Source organism: Sturnus vulgaris, chromosome 20 (genome assembly GCF_052056855.1).
Source record: "Sturnus vulgaris isolate bStuVul1 chromosome 20, bStuVul1.hap1, whole genome shotgun sequence".
In the NCBI taxonomy this organism is placed as follows: domain Eukaryota; kingdom Metazoa; phylum Chordata; class Aves; order Passeriformes; family Sturnidae; genus Sturnus; species Sturnus vulgaris.
This window is the reverse complement of record NC_142262.1, coordinates 1,149,348-1,176,326: the sequence shown is the minus strand read 5'-3', so window position 1 is coordinate 1,176,326 and position 26,979 is coordinate 1,149,348. Positions and strand designations below refer to the sequence as shown.

The window sequence follows — 26,979 nt, the reverse complement described above, 5'->3', positions numbered from 1 at the left end:
CAGGGACACTTTCCACCACCCCAGGCTGCTCCAAAACGCCCAACCCGGCCTTGGACCTTCCAGGGATGTGGCAGGGAGTAGAACAGGGTGAGCCTTAACCCTCCCAACCCAAATCATTCCACGATGCCACAAAAATCCCCGGGGATTTTGGGGTGCCTGGACGGTGCCCCAGCCCCCCTCGGCATCAGCATTCAGCGCTGGTGCCAAAGCGGGTACTTTTCATGCCGATTTAGTTTTATTGTTATGCCAAAAGCTTTAATTCGGGGCTGTCGTCCTCCCGCGCCGCTGATTTACTCTGCCAGGGGTTTAATTACACCATTCAGCATTTCTTAAAACATGAAAAACCGCTCGAGTTTGGGAGCAATTAAAAGGCAGCGGAGTAGATCAGCCCATCAGAGAGGAGATAAGTAAATCAAACAATTAAAAAGCTCGTTTGATGGAGAGGGAGAAGGGTCCCACCCCAAAATCGTCTCCTGGGTGGGAGCCCTGGGCTGGCAGCTGCAGGGTTCACCCCAGTAACTGGGCTTAGGTTATACTGGGAGCTACTGGGGGGGGTTGTGATCTCATCCAGTGCCTCTTAGGAGCATCCCAGCATCCCCAAAAACCGGCCCAGCCCCACTCAGGGCTTGGCAGGATGGGGATGGGGACAGGATGTCACATCCTCGCCATCCATCCCCAAAGATCCCGCCCGACGTTTTGGGGTGGTTGGCATGGCTTTGGGGTTTTCAGCGGGATTGAAGCTCCCTCTTGTGGCAGAACATGTCCATTACAGCCCTGCCCGGGATATCGAGCCCCGGCATCTCCCGGGGTTCCCTGGAGCAAGGCTGAGACGGGATTTTAGACGGATCATCCCCCCGAGAGATTCTGAGGTTCGGCAAACTGCAAGCAGCCCGCCCTGCTCCCCGTGCCCCCCGTGCCCGGCTGGCACTGAGAGGCTGGAGGTGCCCAAAATTCGCCCCGCAGCCTCGCCCGCCCGCCTTAGGGCTGAGCCCCCATCAACTCATCGCAGGTCCCGCCGCCACCACCGCGATCGGGAGCTTTTTGTCCGCCGCCCGCGCCGTAGGAAATAAACCGTCGGAAGCGGAAGTGCCGCGCTCATTTCCGGTTGGTGCGCAGCGGTTGCGGGTGAGCGGTGGCGGCCTGGAGGAGCCGGGAGGGGGGGTCTGAGGGGATCCGCCGCCATCCGCGGCCTCACGGCACCGGGCGGCCCCGGGGCGGGCCGGGGGGAGGAGGGGGCACAGGGGCACACGATGGCGGGCGGGGGGCGCGATGGGCGGGGGGCTGCGCTGACACCATCTTGGCTCGTTTATTCCGCAGGTTGGAGCTGCTGAAGCCGGGCTGGAACCATGGTGAGGGGCCAGGAGGCTGCGAGGGGTCCCCGGGGCTGAGGGAGGGGAGGGTGGGGGTCCCTGGAGGTCAGGGAGGGGCGGCTTTGGGGGTCTCTGGACATCAGGGAGGGGTGGCTTTGGGGGTCTCTGGACATCAGGGAGGGGTGGCTTTGGGGGTCCCTGGAGATCAGGGAGGGGTGGCTTTGGGGGTCTCTGGACATCAGGGAGGGGCGGCTTTGGGGGTCCCTGGTTTGCTAAGTTGTGAGCGTGGTGAGGAATGGGGGGGGTCGGTGGGCAGAGAAGATTCTGTGGGCAGAGCACGAGCTGGGGAATGAGCTTGGGACGCAGAGCACATCCCTGGAAGTGCTGCAGGCCTGGAAGGTGTCCCTGCCCATGGCACGGGGTGGAACTGGATGAACTTTAGGGTTTCTTCCAACCTGAAACATTCCAAGATTCCACGAATTTCTGTTTGGCTTTGCAGCCTCGCAAGATTGAGGAGATCAAGGATTTCCTGCTGACGGCGCGGCGGAAGGACGCCAAGTGTGAGTGGGGGGTCGCTGGATGCTCCAGCACATGTTCCTGGGGACACTGAGGGGCTCCTTGGCTTGGGAATGCTGCGGGATCAGGGGTGGCCTGGTGTGGCTGTGGCTCAGTGACCAAAGTCACTCCTGTGGGCAGTGGGATTGGGGTGGGGTGTCCTGGAGAATGATGTTCCCAGCTGTGCATTCCCACTGCTGCTCACCCTGGAAGCAATTCCCAAATCTCTCCCTGCTCTGTGGGATGCTGTGTTGAATGTTGGGAGTTCTGTCTCGACATGATTCATCATCCTCAACGGGAGATTTTTGTTGTCACCACAAAATGAGGATAATTGAGACAAAGCGCTGCCTTGTCTCACTGTTCAACAACATGGGAAGAGTTTTCTTTCTTCTCCTGCTTGTTTGGATCTGGCTGTCACAGGATCCCTCGGAAATGTTTTGGTGTGGGCGAGAAGGGAAAGTTGAGCACTGAGAGAGCCCTCAGGGAGCTTATTCCTCCTGATCCTCACTCTGGATGGAGCTGGAGTGCTCTGCATGGGGAAGAGAGTGGGTTGGGTTTCCCAGGGATGACATTGGGGTGTCCCTACTGTCCCCTCCACCCTACAGCTGTCAAGATCAAGAAGAACAAGGACAATGTGAAGTTCAAGGTGCGCTGCAGCCGATACCTCTACACCTTGGTCATCACTGACAAGGAGAAGGCTGAGAAGCTGAAGCAGTCCCTGCCCCCAGGTATCCAGGGAATCTCATTGTTTGGGATTGAGGGGGGCTGCGAGAGCCCCTTCCCTTTGGAAGGATCTCTGCAGAGTTCCCAGTGTCCCTGGAAGTGGTGTCACCACCAGTGCTGTGCCTGGGTCAGTGCATGGTGTTCTAGACACCCCTTCCATGCCTGAGCCCCCCAGTCCATGTTCTCTCTCTCCTCCCCAGGTCTGGCCGTGAAGGAGCTGAAATGAGCCAGGATCAGCTGGGTACCTGTTGCATTCTCTGTGTTTGTTAAAATAAATAAAAAACCGTTCCTGGTGTCACGTTTGATGTTTCACAACTTGCTGTTCCTGGCGCTGGGACCACTCCAAGGGTCTCAGCCATTTTGGGGGTCCTGGGGCTGGAGCTGGTGTCTGCAGGCACCAGGGAGTTACCAGACCTGGAGCTCGCCCATTGCTTGTGGGTGGCCCTGGGGTGACAGCTGGGGACAGGACCTGGGGCTGGCACCCAGGGCCACCAGCGTGTCCTTAACACGGTGTCCTTGATAGCAGGGGATGAAGGGAGTGGTGTCCCTACAGCAGATTGGGGGAGCAGTGCCCCTAAAGCAAGAAATTTGGGGTGCGGTGCCCCTGTAGCAGGAGATTTGGGATGCAGAGCAGTCCCCCTATAGCAAGAAGTTTGGGGTACAGAGCAGTGCCCCTCTAGTAGGAGATTTGGGGAGCAGTGCAGTGCCCCTACAGCAGGAAATTTGGGGTGCGGTGCCAATGTAGCAGGAGATTTGGGGTGCGGTGTCCCTCTAGCAGGAGATTTGGGGTACAATGCCCCTATAGCAGACGTTTGGGGTGCGCTGTCCCGGTGCCGGCGGTGACCCCGTGCTCCATCCCCGCGGGCAGCGCTGCGCTCTTGAGCGGCTCCGCGGCCCCATCACGGCGGGCGCTGCCGGGGGCGGAGCGCGGGGCGGGCCGGGGGCCGGTACCGGTGGGTTGGTCCCGGGGCGTGTCCGGGGCGGGCGGGCAGAGCCCGCGGCGTGGCGGCACCGCCGCCCCCCGCCCGGCAGCGCGGCGACCCCGGCCCGCCATGGGGCCCGCCCGTGCCGATTACCTGGCGCCCTGGTGGGCGGCCTGGCTGCACGGGCTCCCGCACCGCGGCCCGCACCTACAGCCCGTGCCCAGCACCTTCCGCCCGCAGGACCCCGACTACCAGCAGGTACCGGCCCGGGACCCCCGCGCTCCCCCCCGGGCTCTCCCCGCGCTGGGTCCCGCTCGCCCCGCGCTCCCCGCGCCGCTCTCCGGCAGCGCCCGGAGCCAGCTCTGATCTCACGGCGCACAAAGCGCCTTTCATCGCCCGGCCCCCCCTTCGGGCCAGCCGGCACCGGCACCCCCGGCCCCGCCGCTCCCCTCCCGGCCTCACCGCTTCCTTTGGTTCTCCCGAGCCCCTGCCCCGCGCTCCCGGATCCGCCCCGCTATCCCGGGGCTCAGCCCGCCGTGATCCCTAAGTGGGGATGGGGGACAGCGCCGCGGTTCCGGTGCCCCAACGTCCCGGCAAGGGGCGGCTGCACCCCCGGCTCGGCCAGCGCGGTTTGGGGGCCCTGCGTGGGAATGGGGACAGGGATGGGGACAGGGATGGGGACAGGGACACTTCCTCTTCCCCACGTGACAGTCCCGTGGGGCTCTGAACGCGGCCTCATCCCGGGCACACCAGCGGGTCACAGGCTGCTGACTGTCCCCTCTCTCCTTCCAGTCGCTGCTTTTCCTGGGCTTGGTGGCCGCCGTGTGCCTCGGCCTCAACCTCCTCTTCCTCATCGTGTACCTGATCTGCCTGTGCTGCTGCAAGAGGGACCAGGACCCCGACACCAAGCGGCCCCACTCGTGTTGTGTCACCTGGATGGCCGTCACCGCCGGGCTCATCTGCTGGTGAGGACGGAGACAGGGAGCTGGTGCTGTCCCCCTGTCACCGAGGGGACTCTGCGCTCCAATCGCCAGTCGCTTTAATTAGATCTGTGCAATTAAATGTGCTCCATCCCTGCCTCCTCCCGTGCAGCTGCTGGGGCAGCCCCAGGGACCAGCTGCGGGCCAGCCCCATCCCCGTCCCCGTCACGCCTGTGCCGCCTTCCCGGCTAATCCCGGGCGGGAGCGTGGCTGGTCACTAATCCCAGCCCAGAGCAGATGGCAGGCAGCAGCGTGACCCAGCTGGCAGGTCCCTTGTGCCCGACCTTAATTGCAACCACAACAATTAGACAAGGGGACGCTTCTTCACCCTGCACTGCTCTGGCGGGTTTCCAAGCCCACCTCGGTTCGGGGCAGCCGTGGCTGGGAGGACCCCCAGGGCAGCCATCCTGAGTGTCCCCTGGCATTGCTGGCCTGGGGGGAAGCAGGATGGGCCATGGGCCCCTTTGGCTGCCTGGCCACGACCCTGGCTCCAGACAAAGGGGCTGCTTTGGCGGGGCGGAGCGAGATGGCTGCCTGGGAGCAGGGAAACAGGGAGACAGGGAAACGGCACTAATGAGCTCAGAGAGCTCCCCCCACCGGGGCAGGGGGCCACTCTGCAGCTCCTGGGGGCTTTGAACTCCCCCGGCAGCCTGTTGGTGGCCATCCGAGGGCTATTGGTGGCTATTAGCAGGCCGGTGTCTGTTGTTTTTACCGAGGTTTGGCGAGCACCGTGTGCACCGGTCCCATGTGGGCACGTGCCCACAGGACATGGCCATGGGCACCTCTGTCCTCGGAGCCAGCCCTGAGCTCCATCCCAGCTCCGTGGGGAGCTCGGCAGCAGCTGCAGGGAGCTCGCCACAGAGCCTGGAGCCGAAGGTTTAATCGGGACCACGGCGCTTCCAGCAGATTCCCCTAATCTGCTTGGCCCTGCCCCTCCGCCCTCAATCTCTCAGGGTTTGGCAGGAGGAGCTTCCAACCCACCATGCCCACAGAGCAGCTCTGGCTGTCCCCAGACCCCTGGCACCAGCAGGAGCAGGTTCCCATCACGGTGCTGTCCCTGTCCCACGCTTTGTCTCTGCCCTGCCCTGGGTGGGCTGTCCCCCAAAAGGAGGATGCTCCAGGGAGTGTCCCCTGGTGTCACGGGGTGAGCGTGTCCCTCCCCTCTCATCAGGGTCCCCTCTCTGCCCACAGCGCGGCCGTCGGTGTCGGCTTCTATGGGAACAGCGAGACCAACGATGGGGTTTTCCAGCTGCTCTATGCCCTGGACCACGCCAACCAGACCCTCACTGGCATCGACTCCCTGGTAGGGCCCCCAGGGTGCATCAATCCCCTGCTCTGGATTTGGTTCAGGCACCAGGGAGGGACACGAGCCCCCGGGGTGGCTGTGCTGTGCCCAGCGCGGGAGGGTGACGTCACCCCACAGAATGGGACCTTTGTGGCCCAGCGGGGCCGGGTCGGGGCCATGGCAGGGCTGTCCTGAAGGATGGGCACAGCTTGGGTTGGGGTGGAGCTGCTCTCCTGGAGAAAGAGCATTCCAGGGATGGGGCACATGGCTCTGCCGGGCTGGTGGGTGCTGACCATTCCCAGGGACTGACCACCCCAGAACTGACCATTCCCAGGGACTGACCACCCCAGAACTGACCATTCCCGGGGATTGACCATTCCCAGGGACTGACCATTCCCAGGGACTGACCATCCCATCCCTGTGGCCGCAGGTTGCCAGCACCACGCTGCAAATGGAGGGAGGGCTGGAGCAGCACCTGGCACGGCTGAACGAGCTCCTGGCCTCGCGGGGGGATTACGTGCAGACCCTCAAGTTCACCCAGCAGCTGGCTGGCAGCATTGTCCTGCAGCTGCAGGGGCTGCCAGCCTGGCGGGGTGTCAGTGCTGAGCTCACCGAGCTGTCGGGACAGGTCGCCTATGTCGAGTATTACCGGTGAGCTCCAGCATTCCAGGGCGTGTCCTGGCTGGGCTGGGGAGGTGGCTGTGTGTGACAGAGCCTTCCTCTGCACCCAGGTGGTTGGCTTACCTGCTCTTCTTCATCCTCGTCCTCACCGTCTGCCTGCTGGCCTGTCTGGGGCTGGCCAAGCACTCCCGCTGCCTCCTGGTCATGTGAGTACCCTTGGGGGGGCTCATGGGGACCCCCCGGCCATGCTCCCCACTCGTGCTCCCCGCTCTCCCTGCAGGATGCTGTGCTGTGGGCTGCTCATGCTGGTCCTCAGCTGGGCCTCCATGGCCGTGGACACGGCGGCTGCGGTGGTGAGTGGGGCAGGAGGGGAGGGAAGGGTTGATTGGGGCTGTGCCAAGCACTGTGGGCATCAGTGATGTCCCCCTGTCCCCCACAGGGCACCAGTGACTTCTGTGTGGCCCCGGACAAGTTCATAATAAACCAAACAGATGATGAGATCAGCGCAGGTGAGAGCTGGCTGGGACCTGGAGAGGAGCACAGGCAGGACCCCAAAACCCACCTGGAGGCCCTGTTCCCCCCACTGCCACTGTCCTCCCCACGGCTCCCTGTGCCCCGGGATGCTCCTGCCATCTGATGTTCCCATTCTCTCTGCAGAGGTGGTTCATTATTACCTGTACTGTGACCAGAGCCTGAGCAGCCCCTTCCAGCAGGTACAGGGAGGGTGGGCACCCCCTTTGGTGCTGCCTAGGGCTGGGGGGGGTCTGTGACTGCTCCCCACTCCCCCCTGCAGGCTCTCACCGTGTTCCAGCGCTCGCTGACCACCATGCAGATCCAGATCCAAGGGCTCATCCAGTATGCACTGCCCGTCTTCCCAACAGCTGAGGTACAGGAGTGGGGAGCAGGGCATCCCCATCCCTCCTTCTGCTCCCCAGGAGCTGCCTGACCCCCCTTTTCCCACAGAAAGACCTACTGGGAGTCCAGCAGCTCCTCAACTCCTCCGAGACCAGCCTGCACCAGCTCACAGCCCTGCTGGACTGCCGGGGGCTGCACAAGGTGAGGGGTGGGGGGTGCTGGGGACCAACTCTGGGGTCCCCCTGCGGTGCCACCAGCCCTTCCCTGCCCGTGTCCCACCAGGATTACCTGGATGGCCTCATTGGGATCTGCTACGACGGCGTGGAGGGGCTGCTCTACCTCGGGCTCTTCTCCCTGCTGGCGGCCGCCGCCTTCTCCACCGTGATCTGCGCTGCCCCCCGCGCCTGGAAGCAGCTGGCAGGGCGGTGCGTGTGCCCCGAGACCCCTGCCCCGGCCCCCCGCCCTCACCTTTGGCACCCACGGCACGGGTATCAGCGCCTTGTCCCCCCCGCAGGGAGCGGGACTACGATGACATGGACGAGGAGGATCCCTTCAACCCTCAGGCTCGGCGCATCGCCACGCACCGCCCGCCCCGGGGGCAGCTGCGCAGCTTCTGCAGCTACAGCAGCAGCCTGGGCAGCCAGAGCAGCCTGCACCCCCCGGCACAGACCGTGTCCAACGCCCCCGTCTCCGAGTACATGTGAGACCCGCCCCCCCACCCGAGCCCCCACCACGGCCAGGGGGCTGTGCTGGGGACAGGGGGTGACAGGGGTCTCGCTGTGCCCCCCAGGAACCAGGCTGTGCTCTTTGGAGGGAACCCCCGCTATGAGAACGTGCCCCTCATTGGCAGAGGCTCCCCTCCTCCCACGGTACGATGGGTGACCAAATCCTTGTGACACCCCGGGGGGGTCACCTTGGGCAGCCACTCTGGGTGGGACTGGAGATCCTGATCCCCTTGCCCGGTTCTAACCCAGCCACATGCTGGGTGACACCAAAATAACCCTCCCCTCCCTCCCTTCCCTGTGTTTCCTCTCCATCCTGGCTCTCAGAGGACACTCCTCGCCGTTTCTCCCTTCACGTTCCCATTTCCCTGCTCGTTTAATCCTGCCCTGTCTGGTATTGCTGCTTTATTTTTTACTCCTTGTCCTTTTTTTGTTTCTTTTTCTATTTTTTTTTTTTGTGATTTCTTTTAATTTTTTGCATCCATTATTTTGGAGCTAAGTTGCCCATCAAGAGTAAGTTCAGCCACTTCCTTCTCCCTCCTTATCCCGGGGCAGCAGCCAGGTTCTCCCCTCCTCCTCATCTTTCCACGCCTCCCTCAATCCCCTTTTCCTGCTTGGCTTTTGGGATGCAGAGAGCTCGGGAAGTGGGGGACAAAGGGCCACATTTTGTGCCCGGCCACATTCCAGGAGGATTTTCATCTCCTGCATGTTGGGATGCTGGTCCCTATCTCCATCCTTGGAGCAGTGGAATCCCTCCCAGTCAGGATATGGCTCCAGGAGTGCTGCCATGGCAGGAATGCTGTGTCCCTCTCCTCCAGGGATGATTTTTTCCATTAGGTGGAAGCTTGGATTCCATCTCACAGACCTGGCAGCTGGCGAGAGCCTCCTCCCGGGGGGGGACACGAGTGGGGGGATTAATTGGAGCACTTCTCCCAGCCCTGAATAGTCTAATTTACCCAGGATTCAGATCCCTGAGGAAAGACTTTCTGAGTCCAGAATAACAAACTCGGAATAATCTTCCTTAATGCCCGGCCGGGATGATCCTCCCTGCTGTGAAATCCTGGAGGAATGTGATCCTGGCGGGGGGCTGGAGGCTTGGGCTCGCTGGTATCCCACAGACACACCCCCACGGGCAGATTTGGGATGAATTTGCTGCTGGGCTGAAGCTGGGAAGGAGGAGGATGAACCTGGGAAGAGACAAAGCAGAGCTGGACAGGCTTGAAGGGTCCAGCCTGGGGGGGGTTCTTGTCTCCCCCAGCCCTCAGAGAGGCTGAGAGCAGGGTCTGACCCTTTCCATGCCTACCTGGCAGATTAATTTGGGATTAATCCACACGGGAACGATCCGTGGGGCAGTGCAGGGGCTGGGTGGGGTGTTTTGGGGTGCTGACCCCCGTGTGCCCCCCCAGTACTCCCCGAGCATGAGAGCCACGTACCTGGCGGTCACCGATGAGCACCTCCGGCACCGCGGCGACTTCCCAGCCTAGGAGGAGATTCCACTCGGAAAACCAAAGAGCCTGGAGAGAGAACACGCAGTAGGAGCCATGGTGGGGGCTGGAGGATGAACCTGGAGCCCCCCAGCACCCCGCTCCCCTCGGCAGCTCCCCACTGGACCCAAAACCTGCTGCCTTACGGGCTCCTGGGAGCACAGAGGGGTCTCCGGTGTCTTCTCCTGGGAATGTTCTGGAGCACAAATCCCAGGCCACGCTGCCTCCAGGTGCGGGCAGGGGCTCCCGTAGCAATGCAGCACCAACCACTAGTGATCCCAACCCCTTCCTGACCCCCCTTCCCTGCTGTCCCAGCTCCCTGTCCCCCCTCGCTGCCCCCAGGTTGAGGAATTACGGATGTTTTTTTGGCCTTGCTGGTTTTCCTTTGCTTTGCCCCCAGGATTTGGGAGCTGTGGGAGGTGCTGGCTCTGTTCCAGAGTCACTGCAGTGGGGTTTGTAGTGGGTTTTGGGGTGGGTTTAGGCTTTTTATGGCTCCCCAGGGCAGGTGTGGGCTGGGGCAGGCTCCCCTCCTCCTGCAGCCCTGGAGTGGTCACAAATCCCCTGGGAGAGGGACAGCAACTCCTGAAGCATCCCTGGGGTGGGTGAGGCACCTGGGAAGGGACAACATGGACCTGCCACCCAGGAGGTTCATCCAGCATTCCCACGGTGAGGAGCTGGGAGAGCAATAGGAGCTGAACTTGCCCCTTTGGGCAGGGATCCCCAAGAAAAGCCCCTTCCCCCTGGAGCAGGGATGGCACCCCCTGACCCATCCCACCCCAAAGAGTGTGGACTGGGCAGTGGGTGGCCCCACACCAGGGCCAAGACATCCCCCTGCCTCCCCTTTCCATATTCCCCCTGACTAGTATCCCTTCCCTTGGGGAAAATCCCGAGGGATTTTTTTTATTTTTTTGGCTTTTAACGTTTCCATGTAACGGTACTGGTAGAAGAGCTGTTGTAACCGCATGTGAACTAACCAAAGGGCTCCGGCTGGGAGCTGGAGTCCGGCTGGATTTGTATGTGCCCTTTTGGGGGGAAAGATAATAAACACTTGGACTAAATTAATGTCTCCCTTGCGGGTTTTTTTCGGGGGGAATAAGCATTTTTTGGGAGGGATAATCGGTGCGTGGGGAACCTTTGTGTTGACCTTCCCAACATGGCGGCCGTCACGTGACGTCACGAGCCGCCATTACGGGGAGGGCGGTGCAACGTAACGGCGACGCCGGTGTCACGTGATGGGGACCTAGGCCGTTGCCTGGCAACAGCGACGCGTCCCGGTCAGGCCCCACCGGGAGCAGGACGAGACCGGGCCCCACCGGGCTCCCGGGGCCTTTCGCGGGTCCCTTGTCACCCTGGGCGCTTCATCACTCCGTCCCTGCGGCTCAGCTCCGTTTTGGGGATCCCTGAGGCTCCCGCTGCCCTTTGAGGTCCTCCCAGGGTCCTCCCTCCACGGGATCCCTGCTCATGTTTGGGGCTTGCCGAGGTTCCCGTTCCTTTTGGGACCTTCTGGGACTCTCTGAGGTTCCCTTTTGGGATATTCTCAAGGCCTACACTGTCTTCTGGGGCTCCAAAGGGGCCCCATTCTCTTTTGGGGTTCCCCCAGGTTCTCAGTCTTTTTCAGACCCTCCCTCTACAGGGTCTCTGTTCACATTTGGGTCTCCCTGAGGCTCACATTCTTTCTTGGGGCCCTTCATCCCTGAAACTCTCACTCCTTTTTGGAGCTCCCTGAGATCCCCCCTCCCTTCCAGGACCATCTCTCCATCCCTGAAAACCCCACTCCATTTTGGGATCCTCTCAGAGGCTCCCACTCTTTTGGAACTCTCTCTTCCTCCCTGAGGCCCCTGTTTCCTTTTAGGCTTCCCCAAGATCCTCCATCCCCTCTGTAGCTCTCCATCCCTTAGCCCTCCGCTCCATTTTGGGGACTCTCCATCCCAGCCCTTCCCATTCCCTCCCACCATGGAGATCAAGTACGAGTACACTCGGAAGCGCAGTGAGTTTGGGCGGCCCTGCAGCTTCTCGGACTTCCTGGCCGAGGTGACCGTGGACATCCCACCCGACCCCAGCCTGGCCGATGACTTCATCCCCCAGGACCCCGTGGACTTTGCTGTGCAGGAGGGTCCTGTCATGGCACTGCACGAGGTACAGGGACACCCCCTCGCCATGGGAGGGGACATCCCAGGGTGTCAGCCCGAGGGGACGAGGTGTGCCAGGCACCTTTAGGGCTCAGGGCCTCACCCTCTCCGTGTCTCCATGCCCAGGTCAACACGGATCGGGTGCAGGTGTCCATCCAGGGTGTGAACCACGTGGAGGGCGGCTGGCCCAAGCATGTTGACCCCAAGAACTCAGAGCTGACCACCCGTTACCGGGAGGAGGTGGAGAGGGAAGAGGTCTACACCAGGACTGTCCAGCGCCTTGGCTCTGTAAGACCCTGCCCTGATCCCCCTCAGACCCCCAGAGCCCCCCAGACTCACAGCCATGCTGTCCCTGCAGCTCATGGAACACTACATCAGGCAGAACAACACCATCGACATCTACGAGGAATATTTTGAGGAGGAAGAGGAGGAAGATGAGGAGGAGGAGCCTCCCTCATACAAAACCATCAATGTCCTCAGGTAGCACAGCTGGAGGGGGCTCGCCAGAGCCACAGCAGGGTCAAACCACCCTCACAGAAAGTGGGAAAACTTTAGGAGTTAAACTGCAGTGGGTTTGGGATGGTCCTGGTGCAGTTTGTGGGTGCAGAGACCGGCTGAACCCTCCCTGCTCCACCACTCCATCCCTGCCCCTCACCCTGCCCAGGTGATCTGGGGATGAGAACCAGGGACAAACTCAGCTGTGAGCATCTCCTGATGGTGCTTTTGGATTTTCCTTCTTACTTTTGGTGCCTCAAAGGTTAATTTCCACATCAGGGGTGTTTAGGAGTCAGATCCAGTAAGATAAATGGATTTTTAGAAAGGTATGACTGGAAAGACGATGAAGTCATCAACTCTTCTCCCACCCGACCCCCCAGGAGAATCGTTTCCTGCACTCAAAGGCTTGAGGGCTGCAGATTGGTTTCCTTGTGATTCCCACAATTCCCTCTGGGAGATGTTCATCCTAGGGATTTCAAACTGACCTGTCTTGGCTGATGTGTCACCCCAAAGGGACCCCAACCAGCCCAAGAGGATGGCCACACGCCTCTCCTGGCACCCCGACGCCAACAAGGCAGTGGCCGTGGCTTATTGCAGCATGGAATTCCAGGACAGCAGGAAGGACATGTGCTTTGATTCCTACATCTGGGAACTGGGTAAGGCCAAGGGCAGCCCCACCAGGCAATGAGGGAAGCACTTTGTGTCTCAGAGCCTTGCAGGAGGGTGGCTGGGGGAGCCTCCTGCTTTGCCCACACAGCGGTGCAGAAACAGGGAGAAATGGGAGCTGGAAGGTGGGAAATAATCACTAAAATCCCATTCCACGGCTCCAGAGCTGTGACAGGCAGCAGAGCCTGGAGCCTCAGATGAGGCTCTTGATGTGGTTCAGTTGGCAATGAAGGAAGAAAGAGGCAGCAGGAGCCCAGGCTGAGACTTGCCATGATCTGTCCAAGCCTGGCTCACACCTGATGTATTTTGGAGTGAAAAGGACAAAGAACGGGGAGGGAATGCAGGAGATTTGTGTACTGAGAGTCTGTCTCCAGGCCAGATCCTGGTGACATGGGCACCTCATCCTGCACAGCTTTGTCAGGGAACAGGGTAAAAACAGCAGGGAGGGCTGGAGGCTGCCTTCACCATTTGCTCTTCACTCATCCATCCTTGGCAGAAAAACCCTACAGCCCAGAGCTCACCCTCAAGCCCTCGTCCCCTGCAGTGACCCTGGAATACAATTCCAAGGACTGGTATCACGTGCTGGGAGGCTGCTACAACGGGCAGATAGGTGAGAGGGGTTCATTCTGCTCCAGGCTGGCTCCAGGAGATGGATGGATGGATGGATGGATGGATGGATGGATGGATGGATGGATGGATGGATGGATGGATGGATCCAGGGAATGAGCGGCATGGGTGCTGTGCTCCCACCTCTCCCATCACCCTGGATGATCTCTGGGAAGCACTGGGTGAAGTTTGATCCTTGTTCCAGCTTGGACCGTGAGGGAAACATGACAAGGAAAGGAACTGGGAAAGGGGTTTTCTTTTCTTTCCCAGTGTTTTGGGACACCAGGAAAGGGGGGCTGCCCGTGGAGATGACCCCTGTGGAGTTCAGCCACAGGGACCCCGTGTATGGAGCGTGCTGGCTGCCCTCCCGAACAGGCACCGAGTGCTTCTCAGGCTCCACCGATGGGCAGGTGAGGGGCTGGGACAGGGGAAGGGGCCAGGGGCTCCTCAGGGGTCCCCAAAGAGCTTCCTGTGCCTGCTCTGCCCCTCAGCAGCACAAGATCCAGGTCTCCCAGGGGGCAACTGCCAGGCTCCAGGACTGCCAGCACCTCCCACAGCCCCTGCCACGCCTTGTCCCCACAGGTGCTATGGTGGGACATCCGCAAGATGTCACAGCCCAGCGAGAGATTGATCTTGGACATCACCCGGGAAGATCAGCTGAAGAAGGCTCTGGGTGCCATCTCCCTGGACTTTGCACCCACCATGGTGAGTGTCCCTGTGCCCACCACCCACACCTGGGCAGGAGGGGGAGCCCAGCCAGGCACAGGGCAGTGTCTGGTCACCCCTGTGGGCACAGCCCAGGGCCAGAGGCCCTCAGAAGAACTGGGGGTTGATGTTCTCCAAAAACAGAGAGTCCTGCTGGCATTTCAGTCCCTAAACCTCCAGTGATGGTGGCTCACAGGGTTCTGGCTGCAGCGGGATCCCCTGCTGCCCCCCACACCATGGGGTCTCCATCCTACTGACAGCTGCACCCTCCTGCTCCCACCCCCAGCCCACCAAGTTCCTGGTGGGCACAGAGCAGGGTATCATCATCTCCTGCAATCGTGATGCCAAGACTCCACCCGAGAAAATCGCCAACATCTTCGGCAGCCACATCGGGGCTGTCTACAGAGTGACCAGGAACCCCTTCTTCCCCAAAGTCTTCCTGTCAGTCGGTGACTGGACTGCTCGCATCTGGACAGAGGAGCTCATGGATTCATCATCAATTATGGAGACCAAGTAGGTGTCAGGGGTTGTTTACTCTGCCAGAAATCCTCCCCGGGGAGGCAGAACATGCTCAGGGCTGGTGGCAGTGGGGTCTGAGTGCTGGGCAGTGCCAGCGTGGCTGAGGGGTGGCTCTGCTGGAAGGTACCACACTCCCTACCTGCTGGACACGTGCTGGAGCCCCATGAAGCCGGCCGTGTTCTTCACCAGCAAGTCTGACGGGACCGTGGACATCTGGGATTTCCTCTTCCACCAGAAGGAACCTGCCCTCAGCATCAAGGTGGGTCCCCAGCACCTCTGGGACCCTGGCATCACCCCAGGGCCGAGTGTCACCACCCAGCTGTGCCCTGTCCCCAGGTGTCCATCGAACCCCTGCTCAGCCTGTGCGTGCAGGACAACGGGCGCATCATTGGCTGCAGCACCAGGATGGGCACCGTGTTCCTCCTGGAGATCTCCTCAGGGTTCTGCACCCTCCGCAAGAACGAGAAGACCCTGACCTCCTCAGTATGTGCCAGCTCCCGAGCCCCACACTGTGCCTACAGCCCTGTGCTGTCCCCACACACGTGGCAGGGTCCCCCGTGCCCCCCAGGCCCCTCAGCGCCACATCTGCCCCCAGATGTTCGAGCGGGAGGCGAGGCGGGAGAAGGTCCTGCAGGAAAAATATCGGGAGCGGCTGCTGCGGGAGCAGGAGCGGGCACAGGCCCGGCCAGAGGAGCAGGAGGATCCCCAGGAGGTGTTCAAGCAGGCCCAAGCTGATTTCCTCGCCAACATCAAGGCAGAGAGGCGCAGGAGGGGCATGGAAGACCCCGGAGAGGTAACGGGGACAGGACAGTCTGGCCACCATGGCGGGGACCCCACCAAGGGCAGGGGACAGGGTGAACCTCTGTCTTTCAGGGTGAAGAGGGCGAGGCAGCTGCAGAGTAGGAAAAGCAGGAGGAAGAGTAGGAGGATGCCGAGGTCAGTGAGCTCCAGCTGCACCTTCCTTTCCCCTCCGTGCCAGAGCTGCTGCAGGGATGAGGCCACTGTCCCCAAGCCAGGCAGCTCTCCTGGGCTCTCTGTCCTCCTGAGGTGGCAAGTGGGGGACCCTGCACAGCTCCCTGACCCCACAGCTGCTCCCTGGCTTTTGCATCCTGATTTTCTTTGGTGTGAATAAACCGATGCTTTCCACGTCACATTTCCTCTCTTGTCACAGCAGGGTCGAGCAGAGGGTGGCAAAGTCACGTCCTCCTGTTCCTCCTGTCCTTTCCTTGACCCAGGACACTCCAAGCCAGTAGTGAGCACAGCCAAGCACCCACAGCAGCACAGGGTGTCCCTCAGTGTCCCCAGCCCACGGAGCAGGGCACAGCAGCGTGGCTGGTGGCTGCAGGGGGGCCCCAGACCCCTCTGGGCTGTTCACAGCTGGAGATCGCTGTGTCCCCCCCCGGGCTGGGTTATCAGTGCTGGGTAAACACAGCCCTGCTGGTACAACCGGCAGCCACCCCGATTCCTCACCCCCCCTTAATTAATCATTAACGAGCTGCCAGCAGTACTGTCACAGCCATGGGGACATCACACAGGTGGCTCTGTGGGCTGAGGGAGAGCCTCCCAGCAGGGCCCTTCCCCAGGCTCTGCTCGGGGGCTGAACCCACCCGTGGGTGAGCCATGCCAAGACAGGGTTCAGGGGCCATCACCCCCCCCCCAACCCCCAACACCCTGGGGGTGCTGCTGTGTGCCTTCCCCAGGCACCGGGGTCCCATCCTGTATCTCTTCCCATGCCAAGCAGGGACCCACATCCCCACAGGGAAATGCATCCGTTCCTGGATTGGTGTTTTCCTTCCCAGGAGTTCCATTAGAAGGAGCTGAGCTGGGGAGCGACGTCACCCCAAAGATGCCCCACACGTCCCACACTCATTTTCTGCTTTATTAGGAAAGGGGTGGGGGTACCCGGACAGGGATGGGGCAGCTGCCACTGCCAGTGGGGATGGTGCCCCCCACCCCTCCTCCACTGGGGGAGGCTGATGGGCCCCCCACCCCCAGACTGGGCAGCTCTGTTTGCTCCTGAGCCAATCCCAGCTGCCCACACAGAGGGACCCCAGGGCTGCCTCACGGGAAGGGTGGGCTGTCCCTGTCCCCATCCCCACACCCGTTGGGGTCTGTGATGTGCCCATGGGCTGCACATTTCAACTTCCTGCACCCCCTACATGGGTCTAGGGCAGTCCCAGTATCCTCCATCCCCAGGGACAGCGATGGGGACGGGACACAGCACGGGAACACTCAGGGAGGGGTGGGCAGTGCAGAGCACAGTCCTGGAGCCCCCCAGCGAGGGGACCCCCATCTACCTACAGGACCAAGCCTTCCCCCCATGGCTCTGGGGCCAACATGGCAGGACCCAGATGTGCCTCATTACTTCTTCACCTTGATGAGGGAGTGGTAGACAGGCTTGATGATGATGTGGAGGTGCAGGGAGTTGTCGATGAGGTACTCGGAGGTGCGTTTCTGCAGGTCGGCGTGCACCAGGAAATCAGCCGCCTCATCCGAGCTCTGGTGGAAGCTGTAGGCGTGCTTGACCAGCACGCGGCCCTGCTGCCTCACACCCACCAGCACGGTCTTCTGGAAGGTGACACCAGCAAAGTCGGGGCTGCTCATGGCCGGGGTGATGACCAGGCGCGGGCGCCCGTCCTCGATGCGCACGGGCTGGATGGCGCCCGCCACCGAGTCCGAGTACACGGGGCGCAGGCTGACGGGCAGCCAGCGAGGTGAGAACAGCACGTTCCACGTCACCCTCTTGCCAGCATCGTGGCTGCTGGGCCCCAGCTGGGTCTGGAAGCTGGTGCTGCGGTCATCCCGCGCCGGGTTGGTGATGACCCACTGCGAGCCCCAGCTGGGCGCGAGGTAGTTGCGGGGCAGGAACATGCTGCAGTTGACGTCGAAGTATTTGGCGAAGTGGAGCGGAGAGGCGGCGTGGAACTGGAAAGCCTGGAAGAGCAGGTCCTGCAGCGCGGTGCGATGCCGAGCCAGCACCGCCGACTGCGCCTGCAGCCGGAACAGCTGGCTGGGCGCGATCATGGGGTAGCGGATGGCGCGCAGCACCCGCTCGGCCACGGGCGCCTCGGGCTGCCGGCGGCTCAGCCAGCCCTCCACGGCCGTGTAGAGCTCCAGCTCGCTGTGCAGCACCAGGTCGGAGCGCTCCAGCAGCAGCAGCAGCAGCTCCACGCTCACCGAGCCCCACTCGGCGCTGCCCAGCACAGCCGACAGGTTCCAGGCCAGGAACTGGAGGCAGCTCTCCTGCAGCGCCGCGTCCCCGACGCGCACGGCGTAGTGGTACCAGCCCACCACGTGGCCCTGGCTGGACTCGCTGGCCAGGTGGGTCCTCATGTACTCGGCCACGCCGCGCTGCAGCCCCCAGACCCGGTACTTGCTGGCCAGCTGGTGCATGGGGATGGCCTGGTGCAGCAGGATGGAGACCCCCCCGCAGTACAGGTACCTGGGGCAGAGCATGGGGTGGTGACACTGGGGACAGCCATTCCTGGCAGCTCAGTTCCCAGGGGAGCAGCTTCTGCCCTGAGCTGCTTTCCTCGATTATTCCCACCCCACGGTTCCCAGGGAAGCATTCCCTCTCTTTGGGTGCTTCCCTCTGGGTGTCCCCATCCCATGTGATCTCCATGGTCCCCAGGGGCGGACCCTCCTTCCTTGGCTGCATCCCTCGGGGCATCCCCATCCCGTGGAGTTCCCCTGGTTCCCAGGAGAGCTGTGCCCTCCTGACCTCTCCATCCCACGGGGTCCCCACGCACCTGATGAACTTCTCAAAGAGCGCAGCGGTCTCGGGCGGCTCGTACAGGGTCACGACGCTCTGGTTGCGCAGGAGGCTCTCGAACACCTCGCTCTGGAGGCTCAGCAGCAGCTGGTGCGTGTGGAACACCTTGGGCTCGTCGGAGGCGGCCGAGCGCACCCGCAGCACCGAGTCGCTGCCATTGCCGTTCTGCAGCAGCTCCTGCAGCCGCTGCAGCAGCGTCAGCGAGTGGTTGATGGTGGCCGCCGTGGAATCTCCGCTAAAATCAGCTTTTTGGGCTGCAGAACCAAGAAATGGGACCGTCCCAGAGCTCACTCCAGTCCCAGGCACTGAGGTGCGGTGAGGTTATGGGGGGCTGTGCACCTCCTGCCTCCGCTCCCCCAGTGCCAAAGCTCTGCTGGTGCCAAGGGGGTGTGGGTGAACAAAGGACATGGGGACATTTGTGTCCCTGAGAGCCAAAAAACTGCCTTTCTGCAGCAGAAGGGCTGAGACCACCATGTCCCAGGCTGGGGTGTGCTGGGAAATGGCCGGGTGCCGGCGGCGCTGGCTCTCAGCCCGGTCTGCCCGTCCTGATCCCGTCCCCGCTGTGGACAGAGCGAGCCCCGGGCATTGCCCTGATCCCTCGCATCCCACATGGATACATGGGGGCACAGAGAGCCCGTGGGTATGGAGAGCCAGGCACCCTCTGCCCCGCATCCAGGAACGGGGTCGAGAGCAGCCTGGGGACACCGGCTGCCCTGGTGTCACCGCATGTCCATGCTGGGATCCCAACAGGCACAGGAGAGGGATCTGGGAATGTGGAACAGGAGTCTCCATGCTCCTGTGGGCATGAGATCCTTTCTTCCTCTCTTCTCCCTCCTGACACCACTCCCACCCGCTCCTCGGAGCATCCTTCCCTCAGGAGGAATTTGGCCCCGTCTGTCTCAAATCCATCTTGCCTCTCAAATCCCGTCTTGCTGACGGATTACCCTTCCCAGCGCCGGCTTAAGGCCGGCTGAGCGGGGATGGGGAAGGGGACCAGGCACCCTGTACCCCGCGGTGCTGGACTTGTCTGCCCGCAGCACCGAGCCCTTCCCGGGGCACCAGCGAGCAAAACCGAGCTCCTCCGAGAGCGCAGCACATCCAGGAGCCACTTCCATCCCCTCTCGGCACCCCGACGGCAGCCGGAGAGACGCGCTCCGCTCTCCATCAGCCTCCGAGCCGCGCCCCGGCACCCGGCGAGGGCAGCGGTACCCACTGACCCTTCACGCCTCCCCCCTCCACGGCCACCCTTACCGGCTTTCACGGTGAAGAGGAGGAGGAGGAAGGCAGCGGCACATCCCCAGCGGCGGGTGGCCACGGGCCGGGTGCCCGTCAGCCTGGCCATGGCGTCGCAGGCGCATCTGCCGGGTGCGGCGCACGCTGCGAGCCCGGGGCTTATGTAGGCCACGCGCCCTCCCGGCCCGCGCGCCCGCGCCGCCGCATCGATTGGTGGAAACTGGGACCGGCCGTTGCCACGGGAACGGCTTCCAGCCTCCCTGCATCCCACCCTGACCCCCAGCCCCAGCCCCGCACCCCGGGGTGCTCCGGCAGGGAGTCCCGCTGCAAGCGACGTCGCCGTGTGGCACCTGCCGCTGGCACCGCCGAGCCGGAGCCCCCGGGCGTGGCCGCGGCCCTTTGTGCCGGGGGCTTTGCATTCAGGGCACAGCTCGGTGGCCTCCCGCTCCCCCCGGCTCATGGGTATTCATGCCGGCAGCAGCCCATCACCATGGCATCCGCGCTGCCGGCAGGAACTGCCTGCCCTTTTCCCAGCCTTTGCAGCCAAGAGGCCGCCCGTGCGCCCTGTGCGGCCTCCCTGGCCCCCCGCCCGCCACGACACTTCTTGGGGGGTTTCATCGTGGGGCTGGGGGCAACCCCCAAAGCCCCAGTGCCACAGCACAGGCTGGGGTGGTACTGGGTGAGCAGGGTGTCAGCCGAGTGGTGACAGCCCCACTTTGGCTGTGGCCCCGGTGGCACCATGGGGTGGGGTCCCAGGACCCCAGGCTGAGGGGACACATCCCATAGAGGAGGCAGCACAGCTTGCAGGGGCACAGCAGCCCCTTGCCCACTGCCCCGTCCCCCTGCACAGCAGTTTGATTACAGGTTTAGACGCGGTTTCCAGATGTTGATCGTGGGCAGATGTTGCTGCAGCTGCCGAGGGTGTGGGATCACCATCTGTCCCTGAGCCACGGAGACTGAGGACAAGACACCGATCACCCCCATGCCGCGCTGCTGGGGCTCCCTGGCCCCTTGCAGGGATGGGCAGGTAGGCGATGCTCAAGCCATGTTCCCCTACTGGGCAGGAGACCCCCAAAATCACGGTGCCAGTAGAGTGCCCAGCCCTGGCGGGTGTCCTTGCACCGTGGGGGCCCGGGGGACAGGGCCCCCGTCACGGCACAGCCGGTTCACGGCTCAGCGCGTCCTCCGACGCCTCATTTCACCACCCTCCTGATAAACAACAGCTTGTGTGAGCGTGTGCCCGGTGTGCCACCGGCACCGCGCCAGCCCGGGCGGCAGCCACAGCCCGGCGACCCCTGTGTCCCCCGCGGGGACATCGGTTGCTCACGGAGGTGAGGCGACCGTGGAGGGACACAGGGGAGCATGGGGTTGGTTCTGGAGGTGACCAGGGGACAGGGTGACATTCCTTAGCCCGCGGTGAGGTGAGGGAGCAGCTGTGCTGGCCCGGAGATTGCGGCTGAGGCGGGGCAGGGCTGGCTCACCATAGCGACCTGTGCCAGGCAGCAGTGCCAGGGCATCGTCCCCGAGGTCTGGGGGCACTGGGGAGACGGAGCTGAACCCAGAGACCGACAAGGGACAGCAGCCCCTCCCTGTGCTGCTGGGGAAACTGAGGCACGGTGTCCCGGCAGTGGGCACTTCGGAGCAGCCAGGGCAAAGCCCAGCAGGGACACGCAGGATTCACACTCGTGCGCACAGCCAGACCTCACACCCTGCGCACACCCGCTCCTCAGAGGTGCCCGCGGACCCAGCTGCCCACTTGCTCCAGGACCACCGTCCCTACTGCTCTGTCACGGTCACTCGGAGTTTCCCGGTGACCCCTTCCCTGGCCTCCGCGGGAGCCAAGGGCCGGTGACGTCCCTGTGCCCAGCCAGCCCAGCCCGCGGCTCTGCCCGTGGCTCTGCCCACGGCGCTCTCCCTCCGCCCCGTGTCCCGCGCCCTGGGAGGTTGTGCCATGCTGCGGGTGCTGGCAGGGACAGAGACACTGGCAGGGACACGGGCACCAGCGAGGACGGGGACACCAGCGGGGACACGGACCCCGGAGAGGACACGGACACCTCCGGGGACACGGACAGCGGTATGTCCGTGGGAAGCACAGGGAACTCGCACTCCCGGCGGGTGGCACTGGGGCCACCCAGGTGAGAGTACCTGTTCCGCAGATTTTGGGGAGCGGGAGCCCGGGCAGGGGGAGCAAAGGGGGGCCCAGAGTGAACCCGCCCCTCCACAGCAGCACAAAGGAGATCGGGCTGGGAAGGGGTTAAGGCGCTCGCACCGCGGCTGCAGCAGATCGATGTCCCAGTTCCGCGGGGGATGTGGATGGATGGGACCTCCTGCTGATGAGCTGGAGCTAATTTGCAGTTAATTGACACCCCTCTGCTCCCCCATTCCTCCCTTCTTTTCCCTCGGGCTGCGCTCAGGATCTTGCTTGAGTCCCGGGCGGGAGTTCCAGGGTCGAGGAGGTGGGACCCCCAGGATCCCACACACACCTTGGGCACTTCTGCGGGAGCAGATCCATCACTGGGGGTCCCGGAACGGGAGAGAGACGTGATGGCCCCTTCAACCCCTGCCCGGAAACCGTCGAGTGTCTGCGGTGTCTGGGACAAGGGGAATTTGGGGTCCCTCTGGGGCCAGGGTCAGAGTGGGAGCAGCGTGGTGCCCGTGTCCCCTCCCTGAGCTCAGGACCCCCCTTGGCATCCCAAAACCCCGCATCCCAGGACCTCCTGCACCGCAAAACCACCAGACCCCGGACCCACTCTTCACCCCACAAGCCCAGGACCCCCCGGACCCCACAACCCCCCATCCCAGGACCCCCGGACCCCACAGTCCCCGATCCCAGCACCTCCCATCATCCCGCACCCTCCCCAGGCACTGGGACCGGGGGCGGCAGACCCTCAGATGCAAATTTGGGGGGGATTCTGACCAATCAGAACGCAGTGCTCAGCTCTGACCTCATCACTCCCGGGGAACCCCTCTCCGATTGGGTGGGGCCTGGCTCCCCTGAGCCAATAGGAACGCAGAGCTCGGGAGGGGGGGTGGAGCTTCCCTGGTTTATGAATGGGCGAGGGCAGCGTGGGCACGATCCGGGCGTGGGGAGTGGGCAGAGGGATGGGGCAGGGATAGGGCAGAGATCGGGCAGGGATGGGCCAGATACGGGGCAGGGATAGGGCACAGATAGCGATGCGGATACGGATAAGGATAAGGATAAGGATCCGGATACGGGCAGGGCCGTGGGCAGGGCCGCTGCCAGGCTCCTCCAGCTCCGCTGTCTCTGCCTGAGGAGCTGAAAAAGGACCTGGTTGGCAGCCAGCAGATGGCCACCCCACATTTGGCACCACTGGGGACCCCCCATCGGCACCTCTGGGTCCTCTCTGCCACCACTGGGAGCTGTCTGGTGGCACCCAGCCCGGGCTGGGGGCCAGAGCCTCCCTCTGCTGGCAGCTGCCCAAGAACATGGTGTTTTAATCCGGTTTTCTACAAAAAACGGGGCGGAGGGATAAAGAAGGAGCAGCTCCGGTAGCGGGGGCTCTGCCGGGACATGGCCCAGGGAGCTTGAGGTGCATTGTCCCCCATGGGTGCAGCAGCCTCAGCTCTGCCTGCAGTGGCACATTTTGGAGCTGCTCACTGTCCTTGGATGCTACAGGACAAGGGAGCTGGGATCCAGCTAAAGTGGGGACGCCCAGGTGATGGTCCCTGTCCCCAAGCCCCGAGTGGTGTGTCATGGCTGACCTCCCGCCCAGGTGCCCTCAGGACCCTCTGCCGCTCCCTGTCTCTCCTCACAGCCGATCCGTGGTGGAAGATGACGGTCCTGGTTCCCAACAGCACCGCGGTGTCGTGGGCATGGTCAGAGCCGGAGCCAGAGCTGGAGCGCTCACCCTGCCTGGTTGGCATCGTCCCCATCGTGTATTACAGCGTCCTGCTGGGGCTGGGGCTGCCAGGTGAGGGGGCTGGAAAGAAAAGTCTTCAGGATGGAGGGACCTTACCTGCTCCCCTCCAGCTTTAGACCTGGCCTCAGTGCCCGGCCGTGCTGCCTGGACCTAGGGCAGGTGCCACCGCCATGGGGACAGATGGTATTTGCATTGCTTGAGCTGGCACACAGAAGAGATTAATCAGCCCAGCAAATCCCCGCAGCACTGGGATATTTATATCTCCCCTCAGCTGGAGCCTGGGCAGCCCTGGGGTCCGGGAGCTGTGGGTGGGGGTAATGTGAGCCCCCAGCTCTCACCTCCACCCATCGCTCCCCTCCCTCTAGTGAACATCCTGACCGCCGTGGCTCTGTCCCGCCTGGCCACCAGGACCAAGAAATCATCGTACTGGTACCTGCTGGCCCTGACCACCTCCGACATCCTCACCCAGGTTTTCATCATCTTCGTGGGCTTCATCCTGCAGACAGCCATCCTGGCACGGGCAGTGCCCAGCGCCTTCATCCACACAGTCAACGTGCTGGAGTTCACAGCCAACCACGCGTCCACCTGGGTCACCGTCCTGCTGACCGTGGACCGCTACGTGGCCCTGTGCCACCCTCTGCGCTACCGCACCGTGTCCTACCCGCGGCGCACCCGCAAGATCATCGCGGCCACCTTCGCCGTGGCACTGGCCACCGGCATCCCCTTCTACTGGTGGCTGGACATGTGGCGTGACGCCGACCCCCCCACGGCGCTGGACACGGTGCTCAAGTGGCTGCACTGTGTCACCGTCTACTTCCTGCCCTGCAGCATCTTCCTGGCCACCAACTCCATCATCATCCGCAAGCTGAAGAGGCGGAGGCGCGCAGGGGGTGGCAAGACCACGGCCCTTCTGCTGGCCGTCACCACCGTCTTCGTCGTGCTCTGGGCTCCCCGGACCATCGTCATGATATGCCACCTCTATGTGGCCTCGGTCAGGAGGGACTGGCGCGTGCACCTGGCCTTGGACATCGCCAACATGGTGGCCATGCTCAACACCTCCCTCAACTTCTTCCTCTACTGCTTCGTCAGCCACACCTTCCGCCGCACGGTGGGCGAGGTGCTGCGGGGACAGCCCCGGCAAGTCTCCTTCCGTGGCAGCGCTCACTTCCCACCTCCAGCCCTGAAACAGCTGAAGCTGCTGGGCAGCACCACGCTCTGAGCCAGGGCAGTGCCCGGCGGGCAGTCCTGGTGCCCACCCAGCCCCACGCACTGCACCGAGACCCAGGGACTCCCCACCCTCCACGGAGCCAAGGTTAATGCTGCTGGTGCTGGCAGGAGGAGCTGGTTGTGCCCAGGCACTCATTTGGGAATATTTTGTGGTGCCTGCCTGGCAGCCACATGCCAGGATGGGCAGCTCAGCCCTGCCCATGCTCAGCCCCTTGCTCAGCATTGGAACTCATGCAGGGACCTCATCCAGGACATGCCTCAGCTCAGTGGCACCGAGGGTCCCGGGGAGCCCAGGGGCTGCCCGTGGTGAGGGGTAGAGGGCACGAGTGAGTTCGTGCGAGCCCTGACAAGGACGTGGTGCCCACTGGGTGCCACTCCATAAACTGCCGTATTGAGACCAAAACTCTGCCTGCTCTGGCTCCCTGCGGGCAGCCGGAACGGAGGCACCCGGCACCAACACCTCCGGCACACGGTCCCTCTGCCCTGCCCGCCCCCGTGCCCCTGCCCTGCTGCCCAGAGTGCTGGAGGGAGCACCCACAGGGTCTGCTGACCTCAGTAGTGGCGTTTGGACACGCGGTAAGATCACAGCTCCTGGCCCCCACCCATTAATCCCCCTGGCTGCAGCCCGCCGGGCAATGCTCCCTTGCATCGGGTGCACCCAGTGCTGCCCTCCCAGTTACACCAGTGCCAAACTGGTGTGACACTGGACGAGCGGTCGTGCCGTGCCAGCCTGTCCGCAGCTGCCAGCAGAGGGCAGGGATGGGACACTGCGGAGCTGGCACTGCCGGGGCAGGGAGCTGGCACCCCCAGACCCCAAATCAGCCCTGCCGCCACCCTAATTCCCCTTAAGGACCTTAGCGTAATCCCCCAAAACCGTCCAGCTTTTCTGCACGGATTCCTGAAAAGGGGCAGGACAGACCCAGGGGGTGCTCGGGGGTGGGATTCAAGATCTCAGTCGGCTTCTGGCAGGGCACAGAGACACCCCCAAACCCTACCAGACCCCCTGCCCGTCCCCAAGCCCTGGCTGTGCCCGCACTGGGGTGGGGATGGGGCGCAGCCTTTGCCCCCAGGGTGTGAGGCTGACCCACTCACGGACCCACCCTGCCCCCGCACTCGAGTCATTCTCCGGTGTGGACAGACCCCGCCGGGGATGTCACTTCATCCCAGGCCGGATCCCTCTCGGGGGACAGGGTTAAAGCCCGACCCGGCGGCGCGAGAGGTACCTGGGAGGTTCTCGCTCCATTAATTCTGGCACGTGAGGAGAGCAGAACCGGGAAGGGATTAGTTATTAACCCGACTGCGGGCAGGGGCTGAGGGGCCGCGGGGCGGGGGGCTCATCTGCCTCGGCAACCCTCGGCAGGAGCTCCGGGATTGCCACCGGCCCCCCCGATTGTCACCGCCCCCCCCTGTGCCAACCGGTGCGTATTTACTTGGCAAAGGAGGTGGAAATGTGCTGACGGCGTCCGCCGGCGCGAGGGGCTCCGCTGGGAACGGCTCCGAGCACCGGCCGGAGCGGAGGGAGGCTCTGGGAGGGCAGCAGGGACCCCCGGCTCCAGGTCCGGCTCTCGCCTTCCCGAGGGGAGCCGCCGCGGAGCCGGGGTTCAGCCAGCCGTGCCACCGTGCCAGCCGTGCCAGCCGCCCGTCCCTGCGGCTCCCGAGGAAAGGTAAGCCTGGAAAAAATGCGCCCGGCGTGCTGATGTTTTCGGATAGAGCCTGGCCAGGGTCCAGGTCCCGGTGCTGAGCGACATCGCAGCCCCTCATTGTGGCCTCTGTGCTGGAAGGACCAGTTCTGCCCAGTTCCACAACTGGGATCGCGGTTCCAAGCCCACCCAGAGCACCGGGAACTGGGATCGGGCTCTGTCCGTGCCGGGAGGTCAGGGACGGGGATCCACCGCCCTGAGAGGGCAGCACATGGTGGGCATCACCCCCCGGTGACCCCACAGCTTGTTGGGGTCTCTCTGTAGAACCTCTAAAAACGCCGGGAGCAAGCAATGGGGGCTGGAAAGGCGGGCAGGGTTCCTGTGGGAAGGGGGAGCAGAAAAAGCGCACAGGGGGTGGAACATGAGGGTCTGCGTGGGAAGGGGGCTGAAATCACCCGCCGTGGGGGGATGGGGAGGGTTCCCATGGGAAGGCGATGAGGAAATCACCCGCCAAGGAGGGGGACACAAAGCCAAACGCTGTGCGGCCGCCGGGCAGCCTCGGCGGGACGGACGCCTGCCGGTGGCCCCACGGGGGGTCACGGGGGTCTCGTGCTGACTCAGCAGCCGGGAAAGCCTCCGGCGGAAGGA

At 63.1% G+C, this 26,979-nt stretch overlaps 5 protein-coding genes across 6 annotated transcripts; 4 read left to right on the top strand and 1 right to left on the bottom strand.

The window, feature by feature from the left end:
- Positions 1–1,060: 1,060 nt before the first annotated feature.
- RPL38 (ribosomal protein L38) lies at positions 1,061–2,886 on the top strand. The gene is made up of 5 exons (XM_014887478.2): positions 1,061–1,125; positions 1,318–1,349; positions 1,810–1,870; positions 2,471–2,593; positions 2,789–2,886. The coding sequence occupies exons 2-5, from the start codon at positions 1,347–1,349 to the stop codon at positions 2,812–2,814; spliced, it is 213 nt and encodes a 70-aa protein (XP_014742964.1). The 5' UTR covers positions 1,061–1,125; positions 1,318–1,346; the 3' UTR covers positions 2,815–2,886.
- A 730-nt stretch (positions 2,887–3,616) lies between these two features.
- Positions 3,617–10,516, top strand: TTYH2 (tweety family member 2). Of its 2 annotated transcripts, none has more exons than XM_088176421.1 (14): positions 3,617–3,769; positions 4,304–4,476; positions 5,683–5,794; positions 6,207–6,427; positions 6,508–6,603; positions 6,678–6,750; positions 6,837–6,906; positions 7,055–7,110; positions 7,191–7,283; positions 7,361–7,453; positions 7,535–7,677; positions 7,767–7,946; positions 8,043–8,121; positions 9,381–10,516. In XM_088176421.1, exons 1-14 carry the CDS (start codon positions 3,641–3,643, stop codon positions 9,456–9,458), a joined length of 1,596 nt encoding a protein of 531 aa, XP_088032547.1. In that variant the 5' UTR covers positions 3,617–3,640; the 3' UTR covers positions 9,459–10,516. The 2 variants fall into 2 exon arrangements, with proteins under 2 accessions (XP_088032547.1, XP_014742951.2); XM_014887465.2 differs by having other exon boundaries at positions 7,767–7,952.
- Positions 10,517–11,026: 510 nt separating this feature from the next.
- DNAI2 (dynein axonemal intermediate chain 2) lies at positions 11,027–15,729 on the top strand. The gene is made up of 12 exons (XM_088176354.1): positions 11,027–11,594; positions 11,714–11,875; positions 11,946–12,067; positions 12,596–12,738; positions 13,245–13,358; positions 13,625–13,764; positions 13,937–14,059; positions 14,346–14,572; positions 14,702–14,837; positions 14,915–15,061; positions 15,174–15,371; positions 15,452–15,729. The coding sequence occupies exons 1-12, from the start codon at positions 11,412–11,414 to the stop codon at positions 15,479–15,481; spliced, it is 1,725 nt and encodes a 574-aa protein (XP_088032480.1). The 5' UTR covers positions 11,027–11,411; the 3' UTR covers positions 15,482–15,729.
- A 707-nt stretch (positions 15,730–16,436) lies between these two features.
- Positions 16,437–19,742, bottom strand: BTBD17 (BTB domain containing 17). Its single transcript, XM_088176423.1, has 3 exons — positions 19,602–19,742; positions 18,328–18,604; positions 16,437–18,020 (listed from the first exon to the last, which is right to left on the bottom strand). Exons 1-3 carry the CDS (start codon positions 19,690–19,692, stop codon positions 16,940–16,942), a joined length of 1,449 nt encoding a protein of 482 aa, XP_088032549.1. The 5' UTR covers positions 19,693–19,742; the 3' UTR covers positions 16,437–16,939.
- Positions 19,743–22,762: 3,020 nt separating this feature from the next.
- On the top strand, positions 22,763–25,188 carry GPR142 (G protein-coupled receptor 142). The gene is made up of 2 exons (XM_014887473.2): positions 22,763–23,515; positions 23,830–25,188. The coding sequence occupies exons 1-2, from the start codon at positions 23,149–23,151 to the stop codon at positions 24,681–24,683; spliced, it is 1,221 nt and encodes a 406-aa protein (XP_014742959.2). The 5' UTR covers positions 22,763–23,148; the 3' UTR covers positions 24,684–25,188.
- Positions 25,189–26,979: the final 1,791 nt, after the last annotated feature.

Excerpts from the sequence above, each read along its gene's own strand:
- RPL38 (XM_014887478.2), top strand. Across the intron at positions 1,871-2,470 it reads GCGGCGGAAGGACGCCAAGT|CTGTCAAGATCAAGAAGAAC; the intron begins GTGAGTGGGGGG and ends TCCACCCTACAG. Across the intron at positions 2,594-2,788 it reads GAAGCAGTCCCTGCCCCCAG|GTCTGGCCGTGAAGGAGCTG; the intron begins GTATCCAGGGAA and ends TCTCCTCCCCAG.
- BTBD17 (XM_088176423.1), bottom strand. The coding sequence starts at position 19,692 with ATGGCCAGGCTGACGGGCACCCGGCCCGTGGCCACCCGCCGCTGGGGA. Across the intron at positions 18,605-19,601 it reads CCTCTTCACCGTGAAAGCCG|CCCAAAAAGCTGATTTTAGC; the intron begins GTAAGGGTGGCC and ends TTGGTTCTGCAG. Across the intron at positions 18,021-18,327 it reads CTCTTTGAGAAGTTCATCAG|GTACCTGTACTGCGGGGGGG; the intron begins GTGCGTGGGGAC and ends GCTCTGCCCCAG.
- TTYH2 (XM_014887465.2), top strand. The coding sequence starts at position 3,641 with ATGGGGCCCGCCCGTGCCGATTACCTGGCGCCCTGGTGGGCGGCCTGG. Across the intron at positions 6,604-6,677 it reads TCCCGCTGCCTCCTGGTCAT|GATGCTGTGCTGTGGGCTGC; the intron begins GTGAGTACCCTT and ends CTCTCCCTGCAG. Across the intron at positions 8,122-9,380 it reads GAGGCTCCCCTCCTCCCACG|TACTCCCCGAGCATGAGAGC; the intron begins GTACGATGGGTG and ends GTGCCCCCCCAG.
- GPR142 (XM_014887473.2), top strand. The coding sequence starts at position 23,149 with ATGGGTGCAGCAGCCTCAGCTCTGCCTGCAGTGGCACATTTTGGAGCT. Across the intron at positions 23,516-23,829 it reads GCTGGGGCTGGGGCTGCCAG|TGAACATCCTGACCGCCGTG; the intron begins GTGAGGGGGCTG and ends CCCTCCCTCTAG.
- DNAI2 (XM_088176354.1), top strand. The coding sequence starts at position 11,412 with ATGGAGATCAAGTACGAGTACACTCGGAAGCGCAGTGAGTTTGGGCGG. Across the intron at positions 13,359-13,624 it reads CTGCTACAACGGGCAGATAG|TGTTTTGGGACACCAGGAAA; the intron begins GTGAGAGGGGTT and ends TTTCTTTCCCAG. Across the intron at positions 13,765-13,936 it reads CAGGCTCCACCGATGGGCAG|GTGCTATGGTGGGACATCCG; the intron begins GTGAGGGGCTGG and ends TTGTCCCCACAG.